Here is a 12,613-nt window from a genome sequence, read left to right as displayed (position 1 = left end):
GTGCTCAGTTACTTGTTCAAGCCATGACTTAGCATTTCTGCTACACCAGGCCCTGCCCACCTTTGTTTTGGTTTCTTCCCAAGCCATCAAGCCTGTTATATTCTTCCCTTATCTTCACAGCTTACCAGGGGTAAATGAGACAGGGTACTAATATAACTCTGAGGCTCATTACTGCAGCCTCATCATAGGGAACTGCCCCGTGCTGCTTCCATTGCCAGATCAACACCTTGCTTGCACCAAGGCCTGGTGAAGTGCCACTGACTTGGTAGTGCAGAAAGACAGAGGTCAGGCAAGATAAAACTTATTGTAGCAAAGAGAGATGGACAGGTGTACAATAAGGGAGCAAGACAATGAGGTTGACTATGTCTGAGCATACTGGCATTTTTGTATGGAACTTTCTCATTTGTGAACAGAAAAGTGGCTAGGCTCAATGGTGCCTATAGCCTGTGAACTCTGCCCTCGAGCTGTGTGGCTGCAATTTGACACAGTAGATGACTGAGTAGGGGCAGGCTATAGGCACTGCTGAGAAACACATTTACCGTTCTAAATGTTCTCTTACAGGCCGGAAAATACTTAGGCAAAAGTTCTTCTTAAATAAATCCTACCCATGTGTGCATTACCTGTGGATAACAAATAAAAGCAGGCTAAACAAACACAATACAAAGTTGTTGTTTTTTTTTTCTAGAGACATTTAACATGAATCCAGAGATGTGTCAGTGTTACTATGACAGTCATGCTCATCATTTTGCTCCCTGTTCCCAAATACATCTGTTTATTCCATCTAGGATTTGGACAAAGATCTCCATATAGCTCAGAATCTTTTGGCAGCAGGGACACACTTCATACCTTCAAAATTCCTTTAGCTGACTATGATGACAGCCTAGAAAGGAGATCTAAATCACCTCATTTTCACAGAATCACAGAATTGTAGGGGTTGGAAGGGATGTCTAGAGACTACTGAGTCCACCCCCCCTGCCAAAGCAGCTCCCTAGCCCAGGTTGCACAGGTAGGCATCCAGGCAGGTCTTGAATGTCTCCAGAGAAGGAGACTCCACCACCTCTCTGGGCAGCCTGTGCCAGTGCTCCATCATCCTTACAGTGAAGAAGTTCTTATGCATGTATGTACAGAACTTCCTATGCATCGGTTTGTGACCATCCCCCCTTGTCCTATTACCACGCACTGCCGAGAAGAGTCTGGCCTCATCCCTTTGCCTCCCACACCTTCGATATTTATAGACAAGGACATACAGACTATCTAAAATCTGAGTACTTCATTGAAACTACTGGTAGCCAGAATAAAAGGTTTTCTGAAAGACAGGAGCTGCTAAGTAGGCAGGATCAGCCTTCAGAGGAGACCACTTTCTTCACTAAGGAAGAGACCTAGATTGCTAGCAGAAGGTAGATCCCATCTGAGACCTCTCTTGTTGATTTGGTCTCTGGAGACCGGGAGGATGAGGAGATGTCATGGCAGTATCTCACCATATGACTGCAGATCTTCAGCATCCTCAGAGACAGGCTTTCACTGAGGCTAGAAAACCAAAACAGGTAACATAAAGCAGAAGTGACTTCCTAAAGCACAGTAAATTCTCTGCACAGGGCTGTATTAAATATGTTGCACAGTGCCTATACTTGAGAAGGCCTGAAAAGGAAAGGCTGAAAATGACCTTTTTCAGTATTTGATTATATTTTTAAATGATATGAATAGAATCATAGACTCACCAAGATTGGAAAATACCCACAGGATCACTCAGTTCATCTATTCACCCATCACCAATAGTTCTCACTAAACCCTGTCCCTCAACACTATGTCCAAATGTTCCTTGAACACCGCCAGGGGCGGTGACTCCACCACCTCCCTGGGCAGCCCATTCCAGTGCAGTCTGCAGAATAATGCAGAATAATACAGACTGGTGAGATTTTAGGAAAGGAAGACCACCTATGCTTGTTTCTCAATAGAATTATGTGAAAAAAAACCAAAAACCCAGTACATATTTACTCAATTTTATGTCATTACAGCAGCATATTCTTGTGCAATCATGTAACTGATGTAATTGGTTTCCATGCAACCAGCTTTTTATTAAAAAGTCTCTATCACACACTGTCAGCAAGATGCTGATATCAAAACCTTACACGTAGATCATAGAATCATAGAATCACTCAGTTTGTAAAAGATCCCAAAGATCATTGAGTCCAACCTGTCAACGGTTTACGGGCAGGTTCGGCCCAGTTCCGTGACGATTGGTGTGGGGGACCCACGGACCCACGCCCCAGGAAAGGGGAAGGGGGAAAGGGAGAAGGGAAAAGGGAGATGGGCCTAGGAACAAAACAGCGGCAACGATCTGAGGAGGAAAGCTAATTTACTAAATAAGATATCAGAAAGCAAAATAACACAATATAATACAATATAATTGGAATTAAAGCTAATAAATCAAATAAAATGAGCAAGAGAGAGTGTCCGATAAACCGAAGGCCTTACGCTAACGCTGAAGGCGGACGGCAGCGAGCACCCACTGCTGAGTCGATCCCAAAGGAAAGAGAGTGTCCCGTGACCGCAGACAGTTTTTATCTTTCCCTCTGAGCGTAAACACGTAAGAACGCAAAGCATCGCAAAGTCCTCTGGGGAATGGAGTTCTTCTTCTCTTCTGAGACAGGTATACCTGGAACTATCGATGATCCATGGAGCTGGAGCATTAACTCTATAACTCTAAATGCACTACATGATGTTATGATGTGGAATACCAGTACCAAAAATCATAAAACCATGACACAACCACAACCCACACCCAAACAGTTTTTAAACATATCCAGGAATGGTGACTCAACCACCTCCCTGTGGAGCCTGTTCCAATGCTTAACAACCCTTTCTGTAAAGAAACGTTTCCTGATATCCAACCTAAACTTACCCTGGCACAACTTAAGGCCATTTCCCCTCGTCCTGTCATCTGTCACCAGTGAGAAGAGACTAACTCTGGTATCACTGTAAGTACCTTTCAGATACTGGAAGAGAGCAATAAGGTCTCCTCTCAGCCTCCTTTTCCCCAGATTAAACAGTCCCAGTTCCTTCTGTCTCTTCTCGTAGGGCATATTCTCCGAGCCCTTCACAAGCCTTGTTGCCCTTCTTTGGACCTGCTCCAGCACCTCAATGTCCTTTCTGTACTGAGGTACAGAAAGATGAATCATTGCTTGACACATATGCCAAGAAACATACTAAAAACATGAGAGAAGATTATTCACCCAGGTGCTCCTCATCTTGCTTTTGCTGATTTCTGTTAAAGTCTTTCCATGGTTGCTAAAAAACAATAGCTGATTTTTAGGTAGCAGAGTCTTGTTTTATCAGTTTGTCTTGTTTTAGTGTCAAATTTTATGGCTTGATCTTTATCTCCATTCATGTCTAGTGCTTGTGTAGAACAATGAGCATGATGAGGATCTATTTTCAACACGTGCTATTCTGCCTGGCAGAGTGTATGTGACATATCTGCAGATATGCAGGCAGTACACTTTGTATGTCCTACTCTATCCAGTACAAAGGGCAAATAACAAAATCTTCCAGCCATGAAAGCTTTTATGCTGCTGACAGGGAATAAGTTTGTGAGAAAATGAATGGATTTTCACTTCTAAAGGTGTAAGATTGCTGTTTAAATATTACATGATTGCAAGAAAACTTGAGGCAGCAAATTTGATACAGTCATTGGGATTCTTCTACTCAACTGAATTAAGTCTAGAAAATGTTATTAAGTTGGAGTTCAGGGTGTTGACCTGCTCCAGAGAGCACCACAGTTTGTCAGTTCGAATTATTTCTTCAGTAGACTGATGCCACTACTGTTGCCAAAAGGAGAATACTCAAAACTTGTCTTCCCCAAAACTGTCAAGATAAACTCAAATTCTATTTTAGAATATCACAGCACAAAGTGTAATTTTTCAGTTCCCATTTCAGAACAATTGCTTAACCAGGCATGAGGATATTAGGGATATCATTCTGCAAGTTTTTGACATTTAAAGTTGTCAAACTAAACATGGTAGTAAGAAGCACTAATGGGACAAAAGGTTGTAGAAAAGATTTATATAAGGTTTTTAAAATCAACATTTCCTGGAAAAGTTTTGTCAGTTCTAAACAAGATGAAAGAAATGTTTTGTTAATAATTAACCAGTGTTTATTTTGTGTTCTATAGAGTTGCCACATTGCCTTCAAATTCATAGGGTAAAGGTACAGAATACACATGAATATAGAAGATATTTCCAACGTGTAGTTGTGATGTATATGCCTGTCCTTCTACAGAGTTTCATGGGGCCTGATTTTCATTCTAGCAACTTTGAGGGAGTAATCGGAGGCTCTAAACGGTATCCAAACGACTCCATTTTCGATCTCATACGGAACATTGTACCTGGGGTCGTAGTGGCCCCCTGGGTAGTAGATGCCATTGAGGTTGGCTGCCTGGCAGCTGTTGTACCACCAGCCGCCCCCATACACCTCTGCACAGCTCTCCTCCCAACGGTCCTGGTCCCGGTCAAAGGTGCTGAACTGCATCTGGGCATGGGATGTGTACTCGGACCCCTCCTCCAGCCAGCCAGCAACCAGTGCATCCCCGGCAGTCCCCTCATAGGAGAACACAGCCAGGGCATAGCCTTCTGATTCAGTCCCTACCTGCACGATGTACTCTGCATATGCAGCATTTCCATCCCAGTCCTCTAACTCTACTCGAAGGAGAGTGTTGTTCTGAGTCAGCAGGTGGATGTTCTCATTGCCCAGCCACAACTCTCCTCGCCCTTTGCCATCCACGCTGCCGAAACCTTTCTTGTAGTCTTGCCAGGTCCGGTTAAAATTCACTGATCCATCCATTCTCTGTTGGATCAAAAGCCATCCTCCCAAAGTGGTCTCTTGGTCGCAATAAACTGACAAAACCTTATTGGATCCCTCTGGCTTGATTTTGAAAATGCCACTTTTGGCACCAAAAGTGTGTTTCTGGCGGATATCATCGCAGTCTAAAAAAAAAAGTTGATCTGGTTTGACAGGGGTTATCAGTAAAGTTTAATAAAAACTTCAGAGGAATCCAAGCAGCAATAGATCTGAGGAAAATGTGTTAAATGTGTCTTGGACTACTTAAGGTTTAGTGACAGGTAGCATTAAAAAGAATTGAGAGAGGAAAATCTTACACAGATCTTAAATTGCTAGTTGTCTATGCCACACCCGAGTATTAGTGATATATTTTCCCTTTTATTTACAAAGTGGCAACAAACAGACACAGTTGTGGCATTTTATCATCACATTGTTATACTGCAGTATCTAAAATCATTCTGTCAGTTTGGTTATGAATGGAATTTGGCTCCACTACCTCAATTACTACTTCTGTGTACCTTTCCCAGTGTAGGCTCTCCTTGTACTCATTACTGCTGGTCTGAAGCTGCGCGCCTGAAAGTCTGGGGTGTCCTCTGCACTCTGATCATGTTGTACCCCACCTAGCTGCTCAGATATTTCACGGGTCTTTAGTGATTTGGTTTCAAAAGTGGAGCCTCCCTTGTTGAAACTAGAAGAGGAGCTGGTCACTACAGTCTTGGAGTGACTTGCACTTCCAGCAGCGAATCCAGATGGCTGAAGTCCTCCAAAGTCATCTTCTTCCTCCTCCCCTAAGTCTGTGAATTTGTCTTTCCCTCCAGTGCCTTGGTGGCTGCTGCCTGCCCCAGTCACACGGCTGCTGGTTGCAGTAGTACTCGAGCCAGTAGAGTGCCTACTACCAGAGGATACAGAGTCGTGGGTGAAGAATGACTCTAGGTCTGGAAGAAACCTGTCTAGCTTGTGAAAGTCACCTGCCCCACTAAAATGGTATGTGCTTCCTTCTCGTCCTCCTTGTAAATGGGAGCAGTCTGAGCCATCAGAGGAAACCATTTTTTCAACTATTTCTTCTCTAGGGCCATCAGGGCCATTAATGACTTTCTTGGTGACAGTTCTCGTGCATCTATGGACAGAGGAGGTTTTGTCTACCAAGCTAGGGTTGTCTCTCCCATGAGCAGAAGTAACTAATTTGCTGGTGTGGGAAGGTGAAGAATCCCCCCTCGCTTCTGCCACATGGTAAAAGGTCTCGCCTCGGGAAGGGCTTGAGTCTGTTTCTGGTCTTTCTAATACCACTTGCATCTGCTTGATGTTATTAAATGCATTCAGAGCCTGCATTTCTGGTGGAGGCTTGAGCTTAAAATGCTCAGGAACATTCAAGTCCTTAAGAGGCCTCATTTTCAATGTGCTCAAGGTAGTTGTTTGAAAGTCTGGGTGCATGTCAATGGAGCTGGCCTGGGTAAGCTGCTTCTGGATGTTGTCATAGCCTTCTTTGTCCACCTGGTAATCAAAACTTCTAGCACAGCTTCCTTTGCATGCTCGTATCTTAATATCAATGTCCACCTACACAAACAGAGAGAAATTACTGCATTAGGGAACTTTCCTGGACTTTCTTAAGCTAGCACATCCTTTACATGGGCTGGGGAAAATGGGGAGCTGGCCTGGTACCTCCCATCTACAGATGAGCTTTTCCAAAGCTCCATTTTGAAATCTACTTTGGCAAGCACAATACACAGTGCACATAGCTCCATGGAGAGAGATGTTGTGGCATGTTTCCAGTTTCTGTTTTCATTGTTCTTGGGCCTAAGGGTGTGCTCCTGGGGCCAGTGGGCATCACCACAGAAGGACAGGGCCTCCCTCCTGCTCTTTGTTGCCCAGCAGCTTCTTACAGGTGAATAAATGCCCCACACGGAGCTGATTACCAGTAGATACAGCATCAGGAATCCCAGCTGCCTCTCTGAGAGAAGATGGGACAAAGGGCCCTCCTGAGTTCAGACTTCTTCCCATGAAGCAGGAAAGATAAAACAAGCCCCACGGAAAGCTTGTTGTGGATTTTGCTGCACCAGGGCAGATCCTGAGAGAATTGGATTGTATTTTCTTTCTGGGTGGAGCACTCCTTGCCATGCACAGTGTAACAGATACTCCTGTATAGCTAGGCTCTGCAAACAGTGGGAATGGTGCAGTAGCTGCCTACCTCCAAGCGCTTCATTTCCATCACTTGCTCCTGAATGCTGTTCTGCAGAGCTTTAATTCTGTTCACTTGAGTGGCAACTCGCTGCTTTAATGTCACAATCCTCCTCCTCAGTTCTGATGACACATGACCGTAATTCTCATCGAGCTCTGAAACAGAAACACATCAGGTCATCTATGCAGGTGTGATTTTCTTTCCTAGAAGTGCATTCGTAGTTTGAAATAGGCAATTTAAACAGATACTTAAGAACAAACTTCTCATAACACAAAGCTGATGGAAATTACATTTCTTTTTACAAGTTAGTAGTTAACTTGTGCATCACTATGTATGTTTTGGCTTTTGTTAATCAGGTCGAGTGCAGCATGTGTTTCCACAAAATAGTGCTAACATGCACACACTCAAAAATTATCATGGATAATAAAACTAGGGGGGAATACTTACGCTGGGCACCCTCCAGACCAGGCTTTAGTATATTTATGGTTTCCACAATTACTCGATTGGATGTTTTATAGTTGTTTTGACTGTCTGCGAGCTGCTGCTTAATTTTGTCTATTCTGTGATTGTTGTCCAGGTTCGTGTCATCAATTATTCCTTGCATTCTGCAACCTGATGGACATTTTGTATCCTAAGAGTGGGAGCGAAATAATTGTGTTAAAATCTTCAGGAGCATGCCATTTTGTTTTTTAAATCAATGTTTAAACCAGCAATTAAAACACTGTAATAAACTTGGGGCAATATTATGTGACTTCTGCTGCCCTGTCCTATTTATCCAATGACTTTGACAAGGGTTTGTATGACTTGGAGCAAGACACCTCGTGACTGACCCTTCACATCTTGCTCTTCTGACACTGGTGCATTGGAATTGCTGAAATGTTCTCATAGAAACCTGTCTTAAGCAGGGGCAAGACACCTTTAGTTTTCCCTTTCCTCTGTTCCTTAAGAGTGAAACAAAATTAAACAAAATACCAATGATAACAATAACAATATTAGTAACAATATTAATAAAACCAAAACAATTATCCTACCGCATTTATTTTCCAAAGGGCTACTGTAAGGGGAAGTTAGCTGTCCAGTTTGAGCAAGGATGGTTACTAATAGGTCTACTATTAAATTCAAGCAGAATTTTCCACAGAAAAGCCTCATGTTCTTATAAATTACAGCTCTTTGGCAAGATTACATCTTATAAATGCAGCATAGAGATGAGTAGAGATGCAAGAAGCAAGAGAGAGACAAACTGACAGTTCATACACAGACATTCAGTCAACCACTGGGAAGCTTTTACGGAGCATCTTGTCATCAGACTTCCTAAAAAGAATATCCTAAGTTTCAGTTTCTACTTATTTTCCTTTCTCACAAATCTTTCTTTCAAGCGCCTTTCTCTTACTAACTCTTAAAGCAGCAATATAAAAATCATGAAAAGAACTTCTTAAATTTCCTTTTTATTGGTTCTTTCTATTTTATCTTTTTCTTTCAGGCTGTTCCCTGCTGTCCCCAAGGTTAACTGCTTACCCAGTCGTCATCTGCACAGATGGGCCAGTTCTTCTCGTACTTGCAGGAGGACTGGTGCATGTGCTCCACAATCCTGGGGCCACGCCCACCAGCACCCTCTTTTTCAAAGACGGTCTCCCCATCCCGTGCCTGCCAGGAGGAGAAAGGGGAAGTGCAAAACTGAGGCTGTCGGAACAGTGGTGAAGAAAATGAAAACAAAAAGCTGACATCCTCAAGCACACAGTGGCACTGCTGCTGTGGAAAGTGCAGCCTTGTGGAATGCATTATCCAACAGTGCAAAAGCTTTTCTTGTAAGACGTGGTTTAGTTTATTTTGTCAAAATAAAGCTTTTCCACTCTTAAAATTAATGCTCATACAGAGAATGGATGGTGCTTAGAATATATGATGATGATTACAAGACAATCTTGAGCTCTGTACTTAAACGCAAAATTAGCTTGAAATTCACTTGAAATAGATTAAGTTAAAGCCCTTTGAAACGGCCCTTGAAAGTACTTTGAAACATCTGCATTCTATTTTCATTTGCTATCATATTCCTAATTTTTTGCTTTCATTCTAGTCTTTCTGCCTACCCAAAACTGGCTTGAAGGTACACGTACAAATGAAGATTCTCATGAAGATTCACCCAATGGCTTTACCATTCATTAATGTTTCTGGTTTTAGTCTATAAGCTTGTAATGCTGTTTTGCTTGGCATAAACAACAAGAGAAACTAATAACATTGTAATGAAAATAATAATGTCAGTGGTGGATGGATTGCACTTTGCTAATGGGCAGAACAGAAATGAATACACTGAGATTTTCTTGAATCCTAAGAAACAAAAGGGCAGTTATACAGGTTAATTCTAAGCCAAAACACTGACCGGATTCCTATTGTGTTATTGCTTAGTAAAGAACTGGAAAAGGTGAAGAAGGCTGCTTGCTACATAATTAGGACTGCCCAGGTTCCTCTGTACGCACATTACCTTCTTCTCAACCAGTATAATTAATGCTGAAAAACATTAATCATTAATTCTGATGCAGAGAATGTTTTCCTAATTCCAGTCTTTCCAGTCAGAAACTCAGCCCTGTGGCATCTAGATTGTCATTACTAAACTCAGCAGTTTCACATTGGTTCAATTCATCTTGGCCCAAGGGTCTGCTAAAAGTAACAAATAAAACCTTTAATTTTAGGTGGACTGTGCCTTTTCAGCACTAGTAGCTCCAGCAGGACTGCTTCTGTTTATCCAGATTCACTCCCCATAATTTCTGCAGTTTGTTAGAGCATTTGCTTCCTTTGGAACACAGTCACAAAGAGAAAGACTAGTGTAAGATTATTGGCAAAAATGTAAGTGAAAAAGATGGCATGTTAGCATAGTTGAAAATCAAGATTATCACTTTCCTTATCTAAAAATTGCTTCTTGCTTATCTTAGGTAATATATATTACATTATATATTATAATAGATTATGATCTATTGTAATCTTGTATAGATTCTAGTTTAATCTGATGCTGCTGCCACAAGAATGACTGTTTTTAAACAGTATTTTATAATAAAGGCTTTGTGCATCATTAGTAGCTGGAAAATGCAGTTGAAGTAAACTGAGATATTCTGCCCAAAGGAGAGTAGAATTCATCCTAAAATAAACTTGAAAATTCCTGACTGGCTGGAACCTCTAGCATCCAATTCAGCCATCTTCAAGGCTCACAGCAGCACCTGTGAATCTATGAATTCATGTTAATTGATTTACTCTGCTTTGCAGAAGGCAGGCAGGTTCAGCAAGGCTAAATTAAGCAAAACAGAGAACTGCTGGTATGAAAGTCCAGAGGTGAAGTAGTTACAGTAAGCTTGCTTGTGCATACGTGTGAATGCTGAATTTTACAGAACAGGTAACAGCAAATATACATCTAATTAATGCAGATTAAATAAACCTTTACTATTCCAATCAGAAAGGTATGGTAAAATGAAGTAAGAAAACTCATACCCAAGCTAAGTTGAGGCAGAGCAACACACAGAGGATCCTCGCTGGTATCATCTTTGGAGAAGAGCAAGTAGAACTGTGACTTACAGGATGCTCTCCTCTGGTCATTTGATGTGATTTAAACCTTGTTGAAGAGCTGAGATTAATCATTATTCTCCCTCTGTTTGGAGACAAAACATGCCAAATGTCCTGAGTTGATTACCTAAGGCCTCTTGCACAAGTTTCTGGTGTTATTTGCTCCAGATAAATTTGTACAGCACCACCATGAGGGCAACACCATGTATTCCAGGAAAGAAAATATATATATATATATATATGCGCTTCAAGCTTGATTTCTTGTAAGTGGTTGCTCATCTAGGGTGTATGCAGGTCCTAGCAGGAGCCAGCAATACTTAACTGCTGGAAGACACACAGTGTGTTGCAGGAATTTATCTAATGTGATCAGACAGTTGATATTTGAAAAAGTAAGTCACAGGTTTACCCTTTCTTTGTAACTCCATGCTCATGAAAATCACTGGGCCTTCCAAAGCAAGTGTAAGAAAGTTTGCTATGGTTTGCCAACAAAAATGAATCCCTGAGTAATGCAGAGATCAGTTTGCATATATTTCTAGAGCTGGACACTGCTGGTATTTTTATAACACACACCATGTTTAGCATCATATTCTCTCTTCCACAAACTTACAATTCTTTTATGAAGTGATTATGAAGAGATTGAAACTAACTGTGTAAATTGCACACATATTTATGAAGAGCACAACAGAGTGATATTTGAAAATGTCCTAAAATAAACAAACAAACAAACAAATAAACAAAAAAGTTTAGAATTACTAAATCATTTTAAGGGGCAGATATTTAATTTAGGTCATTTTAAAACCGCTGAAGTTTTGTATAGGAACTGATTAAAATGTGCTGCTACTGTGATATCTATAACAAGCCATTATGTTCCTGGGTGATATTGTATGTGGCTGTCAAATGTTTGAAATCCTGCCTGTCTTAAAAGTTGCTATGACAGTGAGCAGAGATGATGAGGAAAACCTTGGCTCAAGCAAATCAGTTGAAAGAATAAAACATTCTCTTGTTTTTTTAAAATGGCATAGTACTCACAAAACTCTCCATCATCCGCTGGTTGATCTATATTATACTGTGTTCTACAGAAGCATATTTAAGCTTGACTCTGGTATTGTACAACATTTTAAATTCAAAATAGCTGTTTGTGGATTTGGATCCATTGCAGCAGACTCGTGGGTTTTCTCTCACCCTCCTTATCTCTGCTTTTCCTCATTTTCTGCTTTTAGAAGGCTTCATCACTCTCCATGTGAGGTTCACTGAAATTCAACTCGACCCTTTGTTTCGTCTCATGTCTGGCTTTGCATTGCATGCTTCTTTTACCTCTGTAAACCCTCTTAAATTAAAACAGAGCTCATACAAATATCACTAAGAATGACTCATATTCTCAGGTTATACGGAGTAGATAGATAGGATGGTGCTACACTGATTTATGTCACTGATTTACACCTACATCATCAAAATATGTTTTTGTATGACTAGAAGTTTCTATTATATTTAAGTCCCAATGTTACCTGTGCATACTCGGAAACAAGATAAAGTTGTTTTGTAGTTGTGCTCTGTTGAATCCTGAATGGTGCCATTTTCATACCACGATGCAACAGACCTCTTCTCATTTCAGAAATGGAACAGCTCAGCTAACATCAGCAATGAATGTCTGAGCAGACTCCACGTTATCTTTGCTGTCTGAGGATCAGCCAGCCATGGCTGCGCTGTCCATAAGGAGCTCCTGAACTCAAAGCAGACAAAGGAGTTCCACACATAAATGCTCCCCTGCCATTTTAAGCTATCCTACATGTGATTTGGTAAAAGGGTTATTGTTATATGATTGGTTCAGTGACACACAATACATGCTCCACTGCTAAACTCAGCAGTCCAAGTCCTATGCAGGTTTGTTCACTCTGTTGTGACAGTGCTGTGGAAGAATTATAACAATCTTAAAGAATCATGAATAGCTCAGACAACAATAAAGTGCTTAAAGGATGGAACAATCACAGTGAGAGGAAGACTTGTGGGATTACAATGAGTTATTTAAAAGAGCACAGTAAAATGAACTATATACAATAT

At 41.2% G+C, this 12,613-nt stretch overlaps 1 protein-coding gene across 1 annotated transcript; it reads right to left on the bottom strand.

Annotated features, from left to right (window-relative positions):
• Nucleotides 1-4,127: 4,127 nt before the first annotated feature.
• FGA (fibrinogen alpha chain) lies at nucleotides 4,128-10,549 on the bottom strand. Its single transcript, XM_065736262.1, has 6 exons — nucleotides 10,484-10,549; nucleotides 8,525-8,653; nucleotides 7,457-7,640; nucleotides 7,019-7,164; nucleotides 5,352-6,387; nucleotides 4,128-4,979 (listed from the first exon to the last, which is right to left on the bottom strand). The coding sequence occupies exons 1-6, from the start codon at nucleotides 10,532-10,534 to the stop codon at nucleotides 4,270-4,272; spliced, it is 2,256 nt and encodes a 751-aa protein (XP_065592334.1). The 5' UTR covers nucleotides 10,535-10,549; the 3' UTR covers nucleotides 4,128-4,269.
• Nucleotides 10,550-12,613: the final 2,064 nt, after the last annotated feature.

This window comes from Cyrtonyx montezumae, unplaced genomic scaffold (genome assembly GCF_038088225.1).
Source record: "Cyrtonyx montezumae isolate F1298 unplaced genomic scaffold, pur_monq_1.0 scaffold_2, whole genome shotgun sequence".
Taxonomy (NCBI): domain Eukaryota; kingdom Metazoa; phylum Chordata; class Aves; order Galliformes; family Odontophoridae; genus Cyrtonyx; species Cyrtonyx montezumae.
The sequence above is the reverse complement of the archived record's forward strand: the minus strand, read 5'-3'. Positions and strand labels throughout refer to the sequence as shown.

What these genes read in the sequence shown, in the direction of transcription:
- FGA (XM_065736262.1), bottom strand. Translation starts at nt 10,534, where the DNA reads ATGATACCAGCGAGGATCCTCTGTGTGTTGCTCTGCCTCAACTTAGCT. An exon ending in TGGTCTGGAGGGTGCCCAGC is followed by an intron (nt 7,165 to 7,456) that starts GTAAGTATTCCC and finishes TTTCTGTTTCAG; the next exon opens with AGCTCGATGAGAATTACGGT. An exon ending in GAGAGCCTACACTGGGAAAG is followed by an intron (nt 4,980 to 5,351) that starts GTACACAGAAGT and finishes TTTTTTTTTTAG; the next exon opens with ACTGCGATGATATCCGCCAG.